The 21,066-nt window shown below is 39.3% G+C and overlaps 1 protein-coding gene across 1 annotated transcript; it reads left to right on the top strand.

The window, feature by feature from the left end:
- The first annotated feature begins 352 nt into the window (after positions 1–352).
- On the top strand, positions 353–20,311 carry Mpc2 (mitochondrial pyruvate carrier 2). The gene is made up of 5 exons (NM_027430.3): positions 353–604; positions 14,047–14,087; positions 17,314–17,398; positions 18,560–18,671; positions 19,996–20,311. Exons 1-5 carry the CDS (start codon positions 496–498, stop codon positions 20,030–20,032), a joined length of 384 nt encoding a protein of 127 aa, NP_081706.1. The 5' UTR covers positions 353–495; the 3' UTR covers positions 20,033–20,311.
- The last annotated feature ends 755 nt before the right edge of the window (positions 20,312–21,066 follow it).

Here is a 21,066-nt window from a genome sequence, read left to right on the forward strand (position 1 = left end):
GAGGGAAGCCCAGAAAGCTTATTAGTCAAAGTGAGGGACCGGGCGGAAGTGCGGCTTCAGGTTCCCCTCTCCAACATGGCCTCCAGGGCCGGAAGGAGATGATTTCTGGCCACGCCTCTTCCGCTCTGTGAGGCCAGCCAATTAGAGCAGGCCGTTAAGCTTGCGCAACGCCTCGCCCGCCTAGCTCTAGCGGCCCCAGCACGGCGACCTCTGTAGCACCTGTTGCCATGACTCCTCCCCCTCGGTCTCCCCAACCCGCTCGCAGGAGGCGGGCCGGGGCGGGCTTTTGCTGAGCTCCGCCCCCCTGAGCCTTTGCGGGACTCGGCCTCTAGGTGCTTCACCTCTGGCTGCCAGAGCCGGGGAAGGGCGCCCTAGGGCAGAGGCGGACGCCCCAGCGCTGCAGAGAGAAAGTGACGAGCCGCCCTTCGTTGTCAGCCAGGAACGCGGACACAGCGGCGCTCCCACCCTGCTGCTGTCGATCCCTAGGCCGCCGCGATGGCAGCTGCCGGCGCCCGAGGCCTGCGGGCCACCTACCACCGACTCATGGATAAAGTGGAGTTGTTGCTGCCAAAGAAATTGAGGCCGCTTTACAACCACCCGGCAGGTAATGAATCCTGAACGGCTCGCACGGAGATCGTTCCTCTCCCTCCGAAACCGGGACATTAGAGGCCCTGTGACAGTTGAGTTGCTACCGGAATCCCAGAGCCCTCATCTCGCCACTGAAGGGAATCCATCAATTCTCCTAGTCTTTCACCTTGTTTCATCTTAGGTCTCTTTCCAAAAACCGAGTATCAGCACCCAGTGCCCTTGTTGACTTTTGATGTCTTCGCTCCCTTAAACACTGCTCACACTCCCGACCTCTCCTCCAGACTTGAACCTTACTTAACTCCTGAGAGCCACGAAGGGGTCTTGGGCCACCATGAAACCCTCCTTCTCCTCCCCTTTCTCCCTCCGTGAATTTCTAACGCACACGTGGGGTAGAGCTGAAAAGGTGTCTGTCTGGTCTCAGCAGAGGGTTTGGAGTAAAGGTCATACTTTAGTTCCTCTTGGCAGAGGCCTGCTAAGTGAGCCCTCCCCAAAATTGGACGCTCCCCACCCCCATCCCCTTCCCCTTCCCGGTTCAGTCAATGTCAACCTGGTTCCATAGACCCAGTATAATAAGCCAGTCATTATGCAATCACTGACCAGGTTATATCTGTGTTTTATGTGGGCAGATATGAATACAGTTCTGTTCCACCGCTCACCAAGATGTGACCTTGGGCAAAATTCTATACCTCTGTCTTAATTCATATAAAATGTATTCAGTGTGAAAATCAAAAATAACATATGCTTGATTCTTTGAGGATGTTAGCTGTCACAAGTACTGGATAAGAATTCTTGTAGTTAAAATAATTCTTTAAGAAACTGGAAGGCCCCTGTCCCTCTAGCTCTTTATCACAGTTATTAAATTAGTTTATTTCTAATACAAAATGGGTGATAGTAATACTTGGGTGAGGACTAAAATCTGATTATATTATGAAGTCTTTCAAGCATAAAATTGAGCAAATAGAAAAATTTACTCACAGTGGAAAAATGGAGTTGCTAACAAAAAAGTGAACTTTGCCTTTACATAGATTAAATCCATAGTCTACAATTGATATTAGAAAGATTTAGTTCTGTTTGTTTCTTTGTTTGTTTGAGACAGCGTCTCTGTATAGCCCAGTCTGTCCTGGAATTCAGCTCTATAGACCAGGCTGGCCTTCAACTCAGAAATCCACCTGCCTCTGCCTCCCAAGTGCTGGGATTAAAGGTGTGGGCCACCATGCCCAGAGGAAGGTTTAGTTCTAAGGGATGAGGCAGTTCTCTAGAGCCTGGGCTGGTTATTAAATCTGGTGTCCACTCTAATAACAGAATGGTCTATACCTCTGCATAGATGGTAATTTTAACACTTAATGGCATTACTGCAGTATGAAAACCATTATAAAACTTGTTTTAAGGAACTTTATTGATGAAGTTTGTTTAGTTACCTATTAGTTTTTACATTTTTCTGCTTTGTTATGTTTTATGGCAGAGATTTTCAGAAGATAATAATTTGACAATCTATGTAATGATCAGAATGTTACAAAATCAACTGAGGTCTTTGGCAATTCTTACCCTCCAGCTTTGGAGTGAGGACAGTGTGGAGCAGGCTCAGTTTTAAAGCACTTAAGCTAACAGAGAATTGGAAAGTAGTCTTTTGTTGATCTTTTTCAAGACCCTGGCTTTTAGCCACTTGTAATTATTGTTTATAGTACTTAAACTGTACAGAGTATTTTGTGCATTTCATCCGGAAGTCTTTGGGTTAATTCTGTTTTAAGTGTAATAAAAGGAACACAGAGTTGGAAGACAGAGGCAGGTTAAATCTTGACTTTAACGAATTCCCCAAACCTTAGGAATCTTTTTGTTTGGTTAGTTGGTTATTTGTTTTGTGTTTTGTTTTTGGTTTGGTTTGGTTTTCAAGGCAAGATATCTCTGTGCAGCCCTGGCTGTCCTGGAATTAGCTCTGTAGATCAGGATGGCTTCAAACTCAGAGATCTGCCTACCTCTCCCTCCTGGGTGCTATGATTGAAAGTGTGAGCCCTCACTGCCTGGGTGCAAATCTTTTAAAATTAAAAATGATTGTGAAAAATTAAATGATTGTAATATCTGTAAAGCATGTACAAAAGTATTTGTTTTACAAATCAGAACGAACTTTCTCTTCCAAATAAAGGGTTTAGGGCTTTTGATGTTGTTATTGTGTTGTTTGTTTGTTTTTGAGACAAGGTCCCTTCTATCCCAGTTTGACCTTGAACTTGAGGTCTTGTTTGTTGCTGTTTTGCTTTTTTAAAATTAGATCTTTACTGGAGTGGTGGCATACTTCTTTAATCCCAGCACTCCGGAGGCAGAAGCAAGCAGATCTCTGTGAGTTTGAGTTCCAGGATAGCCAAGGCTGTGAAACAGGAAAAAAACAAAAACAAAAAACAAAACAAACAAACAAAAAAAAAACTGTCTCCAAAAACAAAGAATGAATCTTATTACATTCTCCTGGCTGTCTTTAAACCTGCTATATAGAATAGTCTGACGTCAAATTCAAGAGAAATCTTCCTGCCTCGGCTTCCCTAGTGCTGGAATTAAAGGTTCATTAATTCAGGACCATTAACCAGGACCAGACCCCTTATGTTTTCAGAGCAAGCACTCTATAACCAAGCTACATCTCTAGCAATTAAGTTTTTTAATAATATGTGAAGATGCCTACCACTAAAAACGTATTTGTGATTGAAAAGTTGTAAGCCCAGCAATATAGACATGAACAAGCATGAAAAATATGACTGATGACTGTCTAATGTTTGAACAAAAATCTGAGAAAACAGATTATTATTCTACTCATTACCCAGAATGAATAGTCCCTTTGAATACTATTGTACTTTAGTATTTGGTATTGAATAACCTTCTAAGTATTAGACTACATTCATATACAAGGTTCTATTAAAAAGTTATGAAAGGTTAGAATATTAGCAGTCAGAAAGTATATGTTGCTTATTATAAAATTTTAAATTTATTTTTTGTTATTGACAAATATTTATAAAGAGGTAACAAGAATATGTTCTATTTAGATATTTATTGTAGTTGGAATACTATGTGGCCTGGAATTTTGAGGCCATTGTCATCTGTTTGCTTGTATAAGTCATGTGCTATGATATAGCATGATTGCCTCTGTAGGAAAATAATAAAAAATAACTAAATTGGATTCCTAGACAAGTTCCTCAGCTCATATAAGGGCTGTCATTTAACCCGCCGTCTAGCTAACTAGATAGAAAGCATGTTGCTCCAAACAAGCCAGTTGTGTAACTATGCTCTAGGCATTTGCCAGATCTTAACATTAAGGGTACGTTGCACAATGTTTACTTAATGCTTAGTTGTCTGTATGATTTGAATGTCCTTTAACTCTTTAAATATTGAGACTTAATCCTTATTGTGAGGCATTAAGTAACTGGAAATATAATCAGTCAAAGGTGTTTGGAGGTAGAAACTTTGGCAAGTAATTAGAATGAAATTAATTTCATAGGGTAAAGTGCCTATGACTGAGTCCTAGTGACTTCGGGACAGAGACTATGCATATACCTAAACGTATCCTTTTCCCCTCTTGCTGAGTAGGATGCTCTGCCCTATCTCAGATATCTGTCAGCAAGAAGGCCATCACTAAAAGGCCTTAGATCTGACTTCTCTCTCTACTCATGAGCCAAACAGTGGGTGCTGGGAACTAGATCTGGTCCGTTCTGACAGCAACAAGTACTCTTAACCACTGAGCCATCTACTCAACCCCAGGTGCTTCTCACCAAGTATTAGCCTTAGATATTTCATTGTAATAATGGAACATGGGTGAGTACAGCTGAGGAAACACACTGCTAATTTTTAAAGCATTTTTTTGGTTTGGTTTGGTTTGGTTTTCGAGACAGGGTTTTTCTGTGTAGCCCTGGCTGTCCTGGAACTAACTCACTCTGTAGACCAGGCTGGCCTTCAACTCAGAAATCCACCTGCCTCTGCCTCCCAAGTGCTGGGATTAAAGGCATGGGCCACCACTGCCAGGTAGAAAGCATTCTTTTTTAAAAAAAAATGTGAACTATATAAAATAAGGTGGATCATCCCAAGAGATGCATAATATAAAATACCAGTGTTCATAATCCTGATCTTAGTGTTAAGTCAGAACCAGTTTTAGTGCAGTGAAAAATGGTTTTGGCAGTCAGTAATGGTATCAAATACCAACCTTAACATTATAAGGATGTGTGTGTAGTTGGCCATATGATATCATATATAGTGTGTAAGTCTTGTACAGTACGTGGAACTAAGAGGGATATTGAAAAGTGAAGAGAGTAAAGGATGATTGTTGCATGGATAGTAAACTACATTAGAGATGTTTTGATATGCTGCTGAATGCTAGGACAACTGCAGATAACAATTACGTACATTATACACACACACACACACACACACACACACACACACACACGTTGGGATTTCTTTTTTATTTTTATTTTTTGAGACAATGTCATATAGACCAGTTTGGACTTGCTATGTAGCTGGGTACAGCTGACCTTAAGCTGATCCTCCACCTCTGCCCACTGAGAGCTGCACATAAAGAAAGAATGACAAATCCCAGACAGGCCCAGAAAATAATGCCTGTACTCCAGTCCAGATACAGGGAAGAGGACCAAGTGTTATTGCAGTTTAAAAAGCTGAGAAAAAGCCGGGTGTGGTGGCGCACACCTTTAATCCCAGCACTTGGGAGGCAGAGGCAGGTAGATTTCTGAGTTTGAGGCCAGCCTGGTCTACAGAGTGAGTTAGTTCCAGGACAGCCAGGGGTACACAGAGAAACCCTGTCTCGAAAAACCAAAAAAAAAAAAAAAAAAAGCTGAGAAAAGGAAAGCCATAATAGAGAACGGTGTGGAAGGAATGAGAAGAGGTAGTGGCCTTTGTGACCTTCCAATATTCAATAAGAAAGTTTATGCTTTACTTCAGACACAATGAACTCCAGTTTGGTGTTTGTAAGTATATGTGTGCATATGTTTTTCCAAGAAGGAAGTATTTTTATAGTGGGGAGAATCATACATACATACATACATACATACATACTTATAGCCTATGTTCTGGACAAAGTTCATTTATTCCACTGATGACAATTACTCCCAGCTGAAAAAAAATAGGAAATAAAATTTAGCTTATAAAAGTACAATCAACCTAGCTGGAGAGGGTTGTGTACCCCTGTAATCCTAGCACTCAGGAGGAAGAGGCAAACAGATCTCTGGGAGTTCTAGGCCAGCCAGGTTTGCTAGTGAGTTCTGGGGCGACCAGAGCTACATAGTAAGATCCTGTCACAGAAAACCAGATAATGGAGAAAAAAAAAAAGAGGAGAAAAGGTGCATCATTCTGCCTGGCATGGTGATACAAACCCGTAAGCCTCTTCCAGAGGCTGAGGCAGGACATCACCCCAAGTTCAAGGCCAGCCTGAACTGAGCTGTTTGTTCCAAGATACCTTGAACTATATGATGAGACCCCTGTCTCAGAAAAAAAAAACAAAAAGCAAAAACAAACAAAAAAGGAACTGGGTAAGGTGGCTCTGCAGGCAAACTGAGTTTGATCCCAGGGACTCGCACAGTATGAAAGAACTGACTCTCAAAAGTTGTTCTCTGACCTCGATGAGTGTGCCTACTGCATGCAGGCATCACTCCCTCAGACCCACTAAATAAATAATGAGTAATACATGTTAAAAAGAAAAAAATAATTATTTTGCTATTTACTGTATTTCCCTTATCCTTAAATAGATCATAACTTTAAATATACATAGAATACTGTCTGATATTTCTAAATTATCAATTTTTGATGCCTTTTCTACCTTTAAGAGTAGTAGAGTCTTAAGAAAAGGTGAAAATGTATTGTTAAATTCTTTGTATAAAGGTGTTCATTTCTCTCTGAGAATATCATGTTTCTTGTTGAGCTATAAAAGGGAATTTTTATAAGGTGATTTTTAAAATTCATTTCCACTTAATTATTTCAATAATAGTAAATATTAACAGCTATTCTATCAATTTATACGTCTGTTGATCCTGATACTAAGGTATTATAATCATATTAAACAGTATAATTATCATTTATTTTTATGTTTTCCAGTGATAATAACTATATAACTATATAGCCTAATCCTGTTATTTCAGTCTTAATATTGCATTGGCATTGTTGCCATTTGAGTAATGTCTACATCTAAGTTATTTATTTCACTAATGTTTTTAGATCCAGTGGCTGCTTCTGTATCTGAATTCATATGTTATCTGCATTTATTCACTATATAATCTGAAGATAAAACAAATCAGTTGAGAACAAATGAAAGGGAAAACTAAGTTTTCTTTATAGTTATATTGTTTGGGCCCCACTCCCACCAGAAACAGGGTCTCGATACATAGTCCTAGATAGCCTATAAATCTCTGGGTAGGCCAGGAAATCTTCAATTTCACAGAAGTCTACCTACCTCTGTTTCCTTATTGCTGGAATTTAAAGTGTATATGTCTATACCCAGCCCTCCTTTTCTTTTTTAAAACTTGAAAGCAAAATAAAAAAATAAAACAAAAACAAGCTGCTTTGTGGTGGGGGTCATACCTGTAATCCTATTTGTGGTAGTTTGAATACGCAGAACTCAGGGAGTTGAACTGTTGGCAAGTGTGGTCTTGTTGGAGCATGTATAGCCTTCTTACAAGAAGTATGTCACTGTGGGGTGGACTTTAAGACTCTTCTCCTAGCCATGTGGGAGTCAGTCTGCTCCTGGCTTCCTTTGGATGAAGATGTAGAACTCTCAGCCTCTTCAGTGCTGTGCCTGCCTGGAGGCTGCCATGCTTCCCCACCTTGATGTTAATGCACTGAATCTCTGACCCTGTAAGCCAGCCCCGATTACATGTTTTCCTTTACAAGAGTGGCCTGCGTCACGGTGTCTCTTGACAGCAGTAGAAACCCTAAGACATTATTCTTTGGGAGACCAAGGCTAGAGGAAAGCAATCAGTTCATAGTCAGCCTGGGCTACCTGGGGAATTACAAGCCAGTGTGGGCTGCGGAGTGAGACAATCCCTATTCCCCTACCCCATCTCAAAGATAAAACAAAAACAGCTACTTGTTTATATTTGCTATTATCCAACTCTAATTATCCTGATATTAACTTGTCCATTGCCTTCAAGTACCTCAGAAAAATAGCAATTTATAATGTCTTACATATCTGCTACTAATACTTTTTATTTAGCACTTAAAACTTATTAAGCTCATTTAGTTTGTTTTCATCATTTAAAATTATCACTAATTAGGGCTGGAGAGATGTCTCAACACTTAAGAATACTTGCTGTTTTTGCAGAGGAACTAGGATTGGTTCTGGTTCCTAGTACTCAGATAGTAGCTCATAGCCATCTGTAACTCTAGTTTCAGGGGATCTGATACCATCTTCTGGCCCCCATGGGCACCAGGCATAAACATGATATAGATACATACAGGCAAGATAGTCATAACATTAAATAAATCTATTTTTTCACCAGTTAAAGTATCTTTCTTGGTCCAAAGTCCTGGCCACTTAATTCATGTTTGAAGGAAGGTTTTTGTTTGTTTGTTTGTTTGGTTGGTTGGTTGGTTGGTTGGTTGATTTATTTGGTTGTTTGGTTCTGTTGGCATTTGTGCAGTTAAATTTTTATAAACTGTTGCCTAGCTTGGAACATTTGAGTAAATTAGTTACTAGATAAACCTACTGGAAAACTTTACTATTCATTAACTCAAATCTTCAACCATGTAAACTTTCAAAGAAGCCAAGAAGGACCTTACTCAGAAAACAGTTTGGGGACAGCAACAGAATAAACAGTTTTGACATGGTGGGGGCTGGGAGAATCCAGAAAAATTCAAAGAAAATATGGACACCTCTTCACCCAGAGACTGAGAAGGTACACTTTCTTAAGTAATGAAACCAAGCTTCAAACAATAATAAAACCAAACTAAGAAATTTATACAGACTGTGATCCAAGGGTCCATGTATATTAAAGAAAAATGATACCTCCCCTACTCACTCTAAATGAAATTACAGGATCTGTATTCTGGGCTTGGAACAGGCTCCATGGTCTAAGAATAGCTTGTTAGTAAAGTCATAAAGGAAGCCTATGTTCCTGAAAATGAGGAGACACTGATTCTGGCCTTGAGAATAAAGCAATGTCAGGGCCATTCTCTGTCAAGCCTACCAAAGTTTGAATATGTTTGATAGAGCTTCTATCCTGGGCATGCATAGTTAAGCCCAGTGTAGAAGACAGTAGAATAGATGAGCTGTTTTGGTTGTTCAGAGAAGCATTTAGCTTAAACTGGAGATGCTAAAGAAGGTTTATTTGATAACCTGAAAGCAAAAGCAAGACCTTGAGGGATGGCAGTTAAGGGTTAAGAGGAGGATATTAGTGTGGAGCTGCTGAGTGGTTCTTTGCTGGGGCAGCTGGCTTGTGCATTCAAATGTTTAACAGCATCCAGGTCTCTTTGCCTAGGAGAGGGCACTGGTAACAACAGCAGAATCAATACCACTGTAACTACCTATTTGTAGCAATTGTTTGCTTGGTTCCTATCTCCTGCACCCCTAATCCCAATAGTCACACAGAGGAAGCCAAAGCAGAAGGAACCTGAGTTCAGAATCTAAGGTATATACAAAGCATTGTCTCAAAAAATATTTTTTTTCTTTTAAATCATGGTTTTCCTTAGTATAATTTATCATAAAATTCCACTTGGGTCCCTACCAACTGCTAATGAGTACCGGTGTGTGCTGGAATTACAGGCTAGCTTGTACCACACAACACTGCATTGGTGTAGTTCCTCAATAATCCTACTTCTTTCTCCTCACCCTTCTTTCTGTTTTTGAGACAGGCTCTCCCTACTATCCTGGAATTCAGTTTGTAGACCTCAAACTCACAGAGATCCACCTGCCTCTGGGATTAAAGGGCTGCTCCACCACACCCAAGCTCTCTTCCTGTTTTTTTTTTTTTTACTTTGTTTGTTTGGGGGTTTTTTGGTATTTTGTTTGACCTAGAAATCATTGATCCTCCTGCCTCAGCCTCCAGTGCTGGGACTACAAACATGTACCACTTAATCTTAAAGTTTTGTTTCTAGTCTTGCTCAAGGTAGGAAGAGAGGGACTGGCTGTGGTCAGAATAGCACTGGTCAGAGCCAACTGTGGCAAAACAAACACAGATGGATTTTTTTTCTCATTCAATTAGAAGCATCAAAAAGTTGAACCCTTTGGTAGTTTCAATTCTCTCAACAACCATTTCATTTCTCTCAACTGTCTACAATTCAGTACTGTCTACAAATTTGTTCCACAGTTTAGACTATAAATAGAGTAGGTGAAGGTTTATGGGGAAAATGTAAAAATAATATGATATGAGATACCTAGGAAAATAAAGCTTAGCATTATAATTATACTCACAAAGGCATGATCTGTGATCTTCAAGTGTTCAGAGAATTCTAAAAATGATACCCTAAGATTAATTGCAGTATAAACTACTACCATGTGCAAAGTCTTGTGTTTCTAGTGTCAGCAACACACACACACACACAAAGCTAAACCAGACTCACCAATATCTAATGCCAAGCTCACGAAAACAGTTTATGTCATTCTTAAGTATCATGCTGGGTGAGTTCCAGAAACTCTATACTTTGAGTTTTCTCTGGATTACTTAATAAGGCATTAAGTTGGATAGTTGTTGCTGTACTTTGTTTGGGGATAACTTCAAGAAAAACATAGATTTGTTCAATGCAGATGAAAAAGACTTAGTCCTGAAATATAAACCAATGAATCTCCTGGATACTAGAATTATAAGAACTGCACCACTACATGTAGCTTCCAACTACTGTCAGTCCACAGTTGGGTGGATCTGAAAATGATGGAAGCCACTGATAAGGAGAGCGAAGTATATTTTTAAAATTGTGTATGTGTATATACATATCTATTTTATGCGTATATGCTTCTTTATTCATTATAGTAGCATAAGTAATATAAACTATTTTTCCATTATGCTGGCTAACTTTCCTTTAAATACTATTCATGCAAGATGTATTATGCAGCTACTTGATAATCCTCATAGGTAAGTAGATAAGCAGCTACTATTTAAAGTGTACTGTGGAAGGCTAAGTAAGCATGGTACTACAGACCTGTAATCCCAGCATACAGTTGGTGAGGCAGGCAGATCTTTGTGAGTTCCAGGCCAACCAGAGCTACACAGTGAAACCTTATCTCGAAACCAAAAATCAAAAGAGGAAGAGGCCAAGAGTAAGTATTGCTGCAAGCTTGAACACACACTGGGATTTGTAGTGCAACTTTGTTTCAAAACCCTAAAGTAAAATACATTGTGGTAGATTTTTAAATCTCCTGTATTAAAATCTCATTGAATTGGTCAATTTAGCTGTAAGAATAATGAGAACTAGTCTGAGATATAAAAAGAATCAAGATATATGATAAACTGGAAAAGTAGTCCAGGGTCCCTGCCACTTAATGTTAAAAGCAAGTGATAACCCAGCTTCTTAAGTTGTGACTCACAGCCCTCTATCTGGTTATGTAACTGAATTTGTGAGCAGTAGAAACTTTGTCAACAGTAAAAGTTTCTGAACATATAACAACAAAAACTTAACTCAAGCTTAAATACATAGGAGTTGTAGAGATGGCTTAGCAGTTAAGAGCACTGACTGGGGTTGGAGAGATGGCTCAGTGGTTAAGAACAATGACTGCTCTTCCAGAGGACCTGAGTTCAATTCTGAACAACCATGTTGTTGCTCACAACCATCTGTAATGGGATCAGATGCCCTCTTATGGTGTGTCTGCAGGCGCCACAGTGTACTCATATAAATAAAATAAATAAAGTTTGCAAGACCAATGGGCCTCTTTCCAACTAGGCCATCTTCTGATACATATGAGTGGGTGGGTAGGGGAGTGGTGCGGGGGGAAGGTATGGGGGACTTTTGGGATAGCATTGGAAATATAAATGAAGAAAATACCTAATTTAAAAAAAAAATAAATCTTAAAAAAAAAAAAAAAGCACCGGCTGTTGTTCCAGAGGAAGATTCCCAGCCCCTACATAGTGGCTCACAACTGTCAGAAACTCCAGCTCCAGGGGGTCCAGCACCCTCTTCTAGCCTCCTCGGTAGCCAGGCACACAAGTGATACACAGACATACACGTGAGCAAAGCACTCGTATAAATCAAATCAAATACATAGTGAACTAAGGTGTTTCTGATAGTACTTACCCTTGTTATACTGCACAATTTCACTACAGCCTCAGTTCTGAACACAAAGTATACACTGTGTGCTGGGCTTACAGTCGCAACACACAATGTTAGCAAGTACTGCCTGAAACATCTCACTCAGATATAAGACTATTATATGTTATAAATTGCATATTTTTTCTGTATATACAAAGTACAAAGCTCTTACAGAAATATGGTTTAATTACAAAAAGGTTTTAAATATTTTTTAAAGATTTATTTTATTTTATATATGTGAGTACACTGTTGCTCTCTTCAGACACACTAGAAGAGGGCATCGGATCCCATTACAGATGGTTGTGAGCACCATGGGTTGTTGGGAATTGAACTCAGGACCTCTGGAAGAGCAGTGTTCTTAACCACTGAGCCATATCTCCAGCCAGTTTTGAATATTTTTACCTTTTCTTTGCTCTGTATGTAAGCACCAAATTCATATATCTTTGGATTGGACTGTCAGAATGTTTGATAATAAATTACTGAGTACTGGAAAGGTGGTTGGTTCATGGTTTAAAAGAATTTGTTGCTCTTCCAGAGGAGCAGAAATCTGTCCCCAGCACCCACATCAGGTAGTTCACAGCTACCTGTAGCTCTAGTTTCAAAGGATCTGATGGATCTCTGTGCGTTCAAGGCGAGCCTGATCTCTTCCAGGCCCTTACTCAAAAAATTACCCTTACAAAGTAGAATAGTAAGGTAGTAGTAATAGACATGGGCATAAATTATATTTTTAACCTTGAATTTGTTTATAAATCACTATTTTTTATATTAGCTTGCATAATGAAATAAGCATCCCAGGAATGGTGGGACATGCCTGTAGTCTCAGCACTGCCTCCAGGACATTCTGAGCTACAGTTTAACAAGAATGTGTCTCAAAAAAAGAAAAAAGAAGGGAATGTATTTTGTTGATCCCATGTATAAGAAAGAACATATATAATATTAAGTATTCCAGTATATAACTAAATTTGGCAAGTTTAGTTACATTTTAAGGTCCCCAGACAAAATCTGTCATCTCTTATCGTACCATATCCTTTGAGGTAAAGAGTTGTCTGTGGATCTAGTACAGGACATGAGTTAAAGAGTTAGGAACTCGAATCCCACTTACTGCTGCTCACCAGGTGCATGGCTTGAATGAATCCTCCAGCTTCTCTGAGTTCCTCCCCCTCTGGATGTCGTGCTTCTCAGATTCAGGTTATCCAAGAAAAACAATTTTCTTCTTTGTTTTTGAGACAGGCCCTTACTGTGTAGCCCAGGCTAACCTCAAACTCAACATGTAGTCACAGCATACACCTGCCTCCCCTCAGCCTTTCAAGTGGTGAGATAATAGGTATGCATCACCTCGCACAGGTCAACATTCATTTCCAATACTTCAGATATTTATTTGACATTTTAAACAAGCAGATAAGTACCAGACTGACAAAAACAAGGACCTTGTTACTAAGGAACCTTTGAGAACCTGTATCAAAATAGACATTAGATGTGTGTGTGTGTGTGTGTGTGTGTGTGTGTGTGTGTGAGAGAGAGAGAGAGAGAGAGAAATAATGTATAATCTATGTTTATGTTAAAATATATTAAATAAAATAGAATATACAGAATTTTTGCAACACCTCTTGATAGGCATATATGATATGTTTTAATAAAAAGAATGAACATTACTAAAACTTACGTAACTAAAATTTTATAATTTGATATTTCCTCTAAAGATTGTCTGTGACTAAACTAAAACTAAGTTTCTGTTCAAAACAAAGCACTGGGAAAGAGTTCTAGAACTATCTCCGTTGTTTCTTTAGCTTGTTTTTTAAGGTTTGTTTTATTTTTATATATTTGTTTATGTCCATGTGGGTTATTTATACAGTACAGTGCCTGCAGAGGTCAGAAGAGGACATCTAGAACTGGAGTTGCAGGTGGTTGTGGCCCACTTGATATTGCTGCTCAGGACTGAACTCAGGTCTCTCTGTAAAAGCAGTATGTGCTCTTAACTGCTGGACTATCCTTCCAGCCCCACCTTAGATTGTGCCACAACACCCGGCTCACCTTAGCTTATTTTTAATGTTATAAATACAAATAATTGGGAAGAATATTAAAAGACACATAGAAGATTGATACTATATTTTTGTCCCTTCCTAAATCTCAATACAAAGTGTATTCTATACAGAGTATAGCAGAGTAGAATTTGGTGTTAGCTAATAAAGGAATGCATATAATACACTGGATTATTTCTCAATTTTTCTTTCTTTTATATTTCAGGCCCCAGAACAGTTTTTTTCTGGGCTCCAATAATGAAATGGGTAAGTCTTAGTTCTAATAGGAGTTACTTGAAATAATTCCTTAATATAAATTTACTAACTTAAAATATATTTTATGAAAGCTGTATACTACCTACCTTTCTCAACACTATTAATTTATCAGAAATGGCTTTTCCCCCCCCACGCTGGATGTCCTGGAGCTTACTCTGTAGACCTCGAACTTACAGAGATACGCCTGCCACTGTCTCTTGAGTGCTGGGATTAAAGGCATCTTTCACTACCACCGAGCCTAAATTCTTAACAAAACATACAGAGTCATGCAAGGTGGTATACCCTATCATTCCCAGTACTTGACTGACAGAGATAGGAAGATAGGGAAGGGTTTAAGTCTATCCCTCGGCTCTATATAGAATTTGAGGCCAGCCTAAAGTGTATATGACTATGTCAATATATGTATTACATAAGAGCATTTGGTGTAAATGATGGCTTATAACTTTTAGCTCCAAGATTAATAATTTTACTATAATATATAGTCTCTGTGTATATATAATACATATTCAATCTAGTGGCTATAGCAATGATTTATAGCAAATCATTGAATTTATATTGAAAAGGATCTGTTTGAACCTTTTTATAAGTGAGGATCTTCAGGCCCCATCACATATCTGCTTACTCAGTCTGAAAAGAATCCAGGGATGGAGCCCAAGAAGCTGTTTTAATGCCCTCTGCAGGTGATTCTAGTGTCCTCCAAGTTTGAAAACTGCTGATCTGTGAGCTTTAATATGACAAAATACATATAAAATTACTACTTTAATCAGTTTTGCTTTTGTATTTTAAATATACATCCTAGTACTGTTCATTGCTTCATCATTTAGCCAGTCTGCAAAGACTTTGCATCTTGGAGACTTTGGGATCATACACACTCCCCTACTTACTGTTCTTTCTCTTAAAATACCATTCTACTTCTTGGTTGTGTCTGTGAGTTTGACTGTTCTAGGTACCTCATAGAAGTGGAAGCATGCAATATTTTTTTTAAGATCTTTTAAATATCTATGTCTGTGTGCATGTATTTGTACGTGTTGCTGATGTCTGAGGAGACCAACGAGTGTGTCAGATTCTCTGAAGCCAGAGTTAGAGGCATTTGTGAGCTACCCAGCATGGGTGCTAGGAACCTAACTTTAGTCCTCCGCAGGAGTAACAAGGGCTCTTAACTGCTGAGACATCTCTCCAGGCCCATGGAATCATGCAGTGTTTATGACTGGTTTGTGTTCTCCAGGCTATTGCATGTCAGAATTTGCTTATTCTGTGGCTGAATAATATCCACTGTGTTGCTGGCTGTAGGCCTTGAAAGCCAGTACTGTGGAGCTAAAAGTTGGTGGGAAAGAAATAAGGTTTGTTGAAGGACTGGCAGCTTGGAAGACAGGGGAGGCTTTTATGCTGCTACCTCTGACCTCCATCCTGCTCCATCTCTCCAAAAAAAAATTGTTGGGAATTGGATGTAACAAAGGACTTTAGCACTAGTATGGTTGGACAAACCTTTAATCCCAGTACTCAAGAGACAGGCAGTCAGATTAGTTCAAAAGCAACCTATTCTACATAGAAAATGATAATTTAAAAGTGTATTTTTAGAAGGACGCACAGGGGACAGTTGCAAGAATAATACATGCTGGGCAGAGCCCTTATCATTTATAGCATTTGTCTCCCTTTTATTTTTTTTTTCTTTTTTCTAATCTGGGTGTAACATTGTAATGGACCTTTAACCTCCTGAAGATCTTTAAACAGAATTATTTAATTTTATTTTGTTGATGTGCAGTACCACAGGTTGATCCCAGGGCCTACGTGTGCTAGGCAGGTGGTGTAGCAGCACCGAGGTGCATCCCCAGCCTAACACACTAACCCTTGTGCAAGTTGAATCTCAGCGGTTTGCATGGTCTATGTTAGCCGGTGCATAAACTAAAGATCTCAGCGGTTTGCATGGTCTATGTTAGCCGGTGCATAAACTAAAGAATATGGAGAGGCAGTTAGATATTTGGGAGCAGTCTTAGCATTATCAGATGCTTTGGCTTGAGGTTTCATTTTGGTTAGGTTTGGTTTGGTTTATAGCGCTAAGACTTAAACTCGGGGCCTCATGCATGGATGGCAGGGGTGCTTTATTATGGCGTGCCATCCTTTTTCACCCTTTGTTTTGAGATATTGTCTCAGTAAACTGTCCAGATTTGCCTTGAAGTTTTGATCCTTAACCCTCTTTTAACTTCTTATTTTGGAATAGGATCTCACTAAGATGCCTATGCTAACCTTTGAACTCATTCTGTTGTTATGACGACAGGCTTTTAATTTATGATCCTCCTCCCCTTAGCCCATACCTTGAATCACAGGCTTACACCAGCCCAGCTTATTACCAAGCGTTCTGAGTGATGCTGAAGTTAGGATATGTGTGGTGTGGTTCTGTAAAAGACACTGAAGACATAGGTAGCAGGAGTGGGGTGGAGGTGGAGAGACAGCTCGGTTTAGAGCGCTTACTTCTCTTGCACATGCCTAGATTCAGTTCCCAGCATCTACACGATGCCTCGCTGCCAGCTGTAACTCCTGTTTCATGGGTTCCAGTGCCCTTGTCTGGACTCCATGTGCAGTGCACACAGATAGTACGCCTGTGTGCATGCTGGCAAAATGCTCATACCCACAAAAATAAAAGTAACAACTTTAAGGCACCAAGGAAGATATGGTCATGTGTATTTTAATATGAAAGAAAAATCATCTAGGGCCAGCAAGAGCTCAGATGGTAAAGGCTCCTTTGGCTAAGCCTAAATTCAATTTCTGGGACTCACTTGGAGTAAGGAGAGAACTGAGTCCCACAGCTTGTCCTATGACTTCTACATATGTACCATGGTATATGTACGTGCTCACAAAAATAAGAACACTTCTAAAAATAGGAAAAAGCCATCTAATAAACTAAGACTGAGTGAACTTTCCAGGTACTTAAAAAAACAAAAAAATATTGACAGAAAACATGAGGAAGTACTCCTAAATTTGTTATAGAGGGTTTTGTTTGTTTGGTTTGGTTTGGTTTTTGGTTTTGGTTTGTTGTTTGTTTGGTGGGGTTTTTGGGGGGCAGGGGCAGGGGTTCTTGCTGTGAATTTTCTTAATGGTCTGGGCATTATTATGATTATAGCTTTCATGTGGAAATTCACAACTCTTTTATGTTTAATTTAAAGTTAAAGATGATAGTCTCCCTCCTGAGGCCCCACCGTGTCTTAATGTCTATTTGCAGGGATTGGTGTGTGCTGGACTAGCGGACATGGCCAGACCTGCAGAGAAACTCAGCACAGCTCAGTCCACTGTGTTGATGGCTACAGGTAAGTTAAACCCTTCCATGTTCTACTGTTGGGTAACTATTTCTGAGATGTGAGAAAAAGTCTATGCACTACAGAAGGAGTTGGAACAACCAAAGTTCAGCTTAGTGAGACAATGAGTTTCTTGGAGCTAGTTATAGAAATAGGGGTAAGGAGTTACTTACAGGACCAGAAAGGACTCAGATGGTTGTGTCACGGAAAACCTACCACAGCATGGGTGACAGGCAGGAAACATGAAACTCGCTGCACAAACTGCAGACAGTTAACAGGTTAGAAAGTGTTTCTTCTAAGTAACTCGGTTAGTCTGAATATCTTCCAGGAAGCTTGGCTTGTTTGAGAGGTTTTCTCAGCGGTCTTTACTATTTATAATGAGCTTAAAGAGAGAGGGACTTAAGTGCCACTGGTCAGTTTTAGGAACTTCCTGATAATTTTAAATTTACTTCTTGAATTTTAACCAGCTTCTCTTCATATCATCACAAGTCTTTTTAAATTCATTATTGTTGAGAATTTCATACATGTTATAATGTTTTGATCTAATCATCCCCCCACTATATTTCTCTCTCAACAACAGTAAGAGGAACATCCTGAGTCTTAACTTATCCAGGATGGTTGTCCTGGAAGAGATTGCTATACAGTAACTACATACTAGCTGAAGCGATCGCGCTGCCTCTAAAGGCCAGTCTCACAACTGAAATTAACCACAAACAACAAAACTCTCTTTGGTCTTACAGTCATTAGTGATTTTATTTTCCAAATGTCTGCACACATATTTACTCACATTATCCATCCTTAGGAAACCTGCTGCATTATGGACAGCTTAGCCAGGAAGGCTGTTAGGAATAAGGGTCTGCTTGAGATTCTGCTTTTCAGGTTTTTGAAATCTTTTGGAAAGATGGTATAGTTAATATGGCTGGTTCCTAGCCAAGTCTCCTTCTAATGTAAGAATTTCATGTAATACTGAAAATTATACCATGAGAATTTTTATGTAATATATAATGTAGAAGAGTCTATACCTTTAAAAATGCTTTGTTTCACCCCACACTGTGACTTTTCTTCTTGTATGAGCTGCTTATTGACTCTTCCTTTGCACTTAATGCTCTTTGTTGACTTAAAAAAAATAAATAAATCTAACTTTTAAGGGAAAAAAATGCTTTGTTTCAACAGGGTTTATTTGGTCAAGATATTCACTTGTAATTATACCAAAAAATTGGAGTTTGTTCGCTGTTAATTTCTTTGTGGGGTCAGCAGGAGCCTCTCAGCTGTTTCGGATTTGGAGGTAAGCCAAGTTGCTTTTAGAAGTGGTTCAGAAGTCACCTCAATGACTGTGGGTGTATCAAGTATTATATTGACTAAATTGTGCATGAAGGAGAAATGTGTTGTTTCCATCAAAGTCTGGAGAGTTACAAATAAAAGCAGCTAAGCTTGTGTTACCTAGGTTTTAGATCCATTTTTCATAGTCTGTCTGTCTGTCTGTCTCTCTCTCTCTCTCGCTCTCTCTCTCTTTGTCTCTCTCTCTTTCTCTCACACACACACACACACAATTGTATTCTAATTTTCTGTTGCTGATAAAATACCATACCATGACCAAAAGCAACTTAAACAAGAAAGAGTTTGCTTGGCTTACAGTTCCAGGGGGCAGAGTATATGATGGTGGGAAATCATGGCGATAGGAACAGCTTGGCTGTAGGAGCAGGTTGATCCCATTTCCATTCACATTTAAGAAGCAGAGAGAGGGCACAGGAAATGGAGTATGACTGGTAAATCTCAAAGCCAACTTTCAGTGACAATACTTTGTCCAGCAAGGCTCCACCTCTTAAAGGTTCTATAACTTCCCAAACAGCACCACCCTGGGGACCAAGTGTTCAAATCCATGAACCTTTGGACAGCAATTCTCATTTAGACCAGCACCACAACATATAAAACTCATGGTGTGCTAAGTAGATTCCATCATCCTCCTTTTCACTTGCTTCCAACTATATGTAGTAAGTGAGCTTTAAATGTATAGGAAGTTTATATACATATTCCCATTGGCCCAGGGTCACTCAAGATTGAACATAAAGGGCTGAAGGAATGGTGTGGCTGTTAGGAGTGCCAGTGGCTCTTTCTGAGGACTGAAATTTGACTGTCAGCACCTTCGTCATGTGGCTCACAACCGCCTGTAACTCCAAGCTCAGGAAATCCAGTTTCTGGTCTTGACAGAAACCTGTACATTTTCACATGTACACATAAACACATGCACACAATAATTATCTTTTAAATAAAGAATGAAAATAGGTCAGTGGATGTGGCTCGTAGGTCCAGTGCTTGCCTAGCATATGTGAGCCCTTGGATTGGACCCCACTCACTGGAATTGTGTGTGTGTGTGTGTGTGTGTGTGTGTGTGTGTGTGATAAAAATTAAAATTTATATAAGAAACTTAAATCATATAGTTGGTTAAAATCTGAAACAGAGAGCAGAAGCAATGAACCCTTTGAGTGAATTTTCCTTCAGCCTATTTCAATAAGCTCCATGGAAGATTATATTGACAGTGGCAAGAAGTGCTTCTCATTCCCTCTGTACATGTTGGTATTGATAATTATTCATCTCTGTTTTCTTTATAGATATAACCAAGAACTCAAATCTAAAGGGATCCAGTAAGAGAGTTCCTGATCACCTGAACATTCTAGATGTGGACAGAAACATTGGAACCTAGTGTATTTGCTTACCGATAAGGTGATGCTAAATTCTGATAACATTCGAAAAGAAGGAAAGCAAAATCTAACTGTACTTAAAAGCTAGCACTTGACTTCACAAAAAATAAAGCAAACTTTTAGTACCAGTCTGTCTTTACATTTGCCTCAAGGGGACTTGCTTGTGGATGGCACCAACCTTGGTTTCTACCATTTGTCCATAATAAACCGTACTTGGTCATGCATACCCCCCACTTCATCTTTCAGTTAACCAAAATGTAAGCACAAACACATACAAGCAAACATGGTCAAAGGGTTAAGAGATCTGCTTACTAGTGTGGGATGGCCAAGTGACACAAGTGGAAGAACATCATGTCCAAGGGTGAAAGAGAGACAGTAGAATGACTGGCAAAATGGACTGAACTATTTTAAAACACTAACCAGACAGACATTCTTTCATCACTAGAGATTTTTAAATAGGATGATTGTAATGATGAACTGAGACAATTTTGTTGTTCTGTTTTTTGCTGTTCATTTTCTTTAAGACAGGAACTTGCTATAGCCTAGGATAGCCTCCAACTCTCCTCTTGTGACTCAGTCTCTCAAGTGTGGAGATTACAGAAATGTGCTCTCATTCCCAGCTTGAGATAATGTTAACACAGCCTGATTCATAAAAGAGTGTTCATCTTTAATTACTTTAGTAACTAATATAATACAGCACAAAAAGCTTTAGAGTCCATCTACCCTGACCTTACATCTTAGTTCTATGATTTATAAGCTGGGGCTTTGGGTAAAATAAGTGCTTTGCAGAGACTTGCAACCTAACTAGGTTTTCTGTATATGCTTGTAACCTTTGTCTCCAGGATCTAGGAGACTCTGGGCATAGATTACTCTATACTGGAAAATTATCTTTCGATTGATTTTGCCTTAATTTTGAAGTACTAAACTAAAACTATTAGTAAAACAAGACTTCATTAGCACTGTAGCCAGGTGAGTCAGCAA

This window comes from Mus musculus, chromosome 1, assembly GCF_000001635.26.
Source record: "Mus musculus strain C57BL/6J chromosome 1, GRCm38.p6 C57BL/6J".
NCBI lineage: Eukaryota > Metazoa > Chordata > Mammalia > Rodentia > Muridae > Mus > Mus musculus.

Excerpts from the sequence above, each read along its gene's own strand:
- Mpc2 (NM_027430.3), top strand. The coding sequence starts at position 496 with ATGGCAGCTGCCGGCGCCCGAGGCCTGCGGGCCACCTACCACCGACTC. Across the intron at positions 14,088-17,313 it reads GGGCTCCAATAATGAAATGG|GGATTGGTGTGTGCTGGACT; the intron begins GTAAGTCTTAGT and ends GTCTATTTGCAG. Across the intron at positions 18,672-19,995 it reads CAGCTGTTTCGGATTTGGAG|ATATAACCAAGAACTCAAAT; the intron begins GTAAGCCAAGTT and ends TTTTCTTTATAG.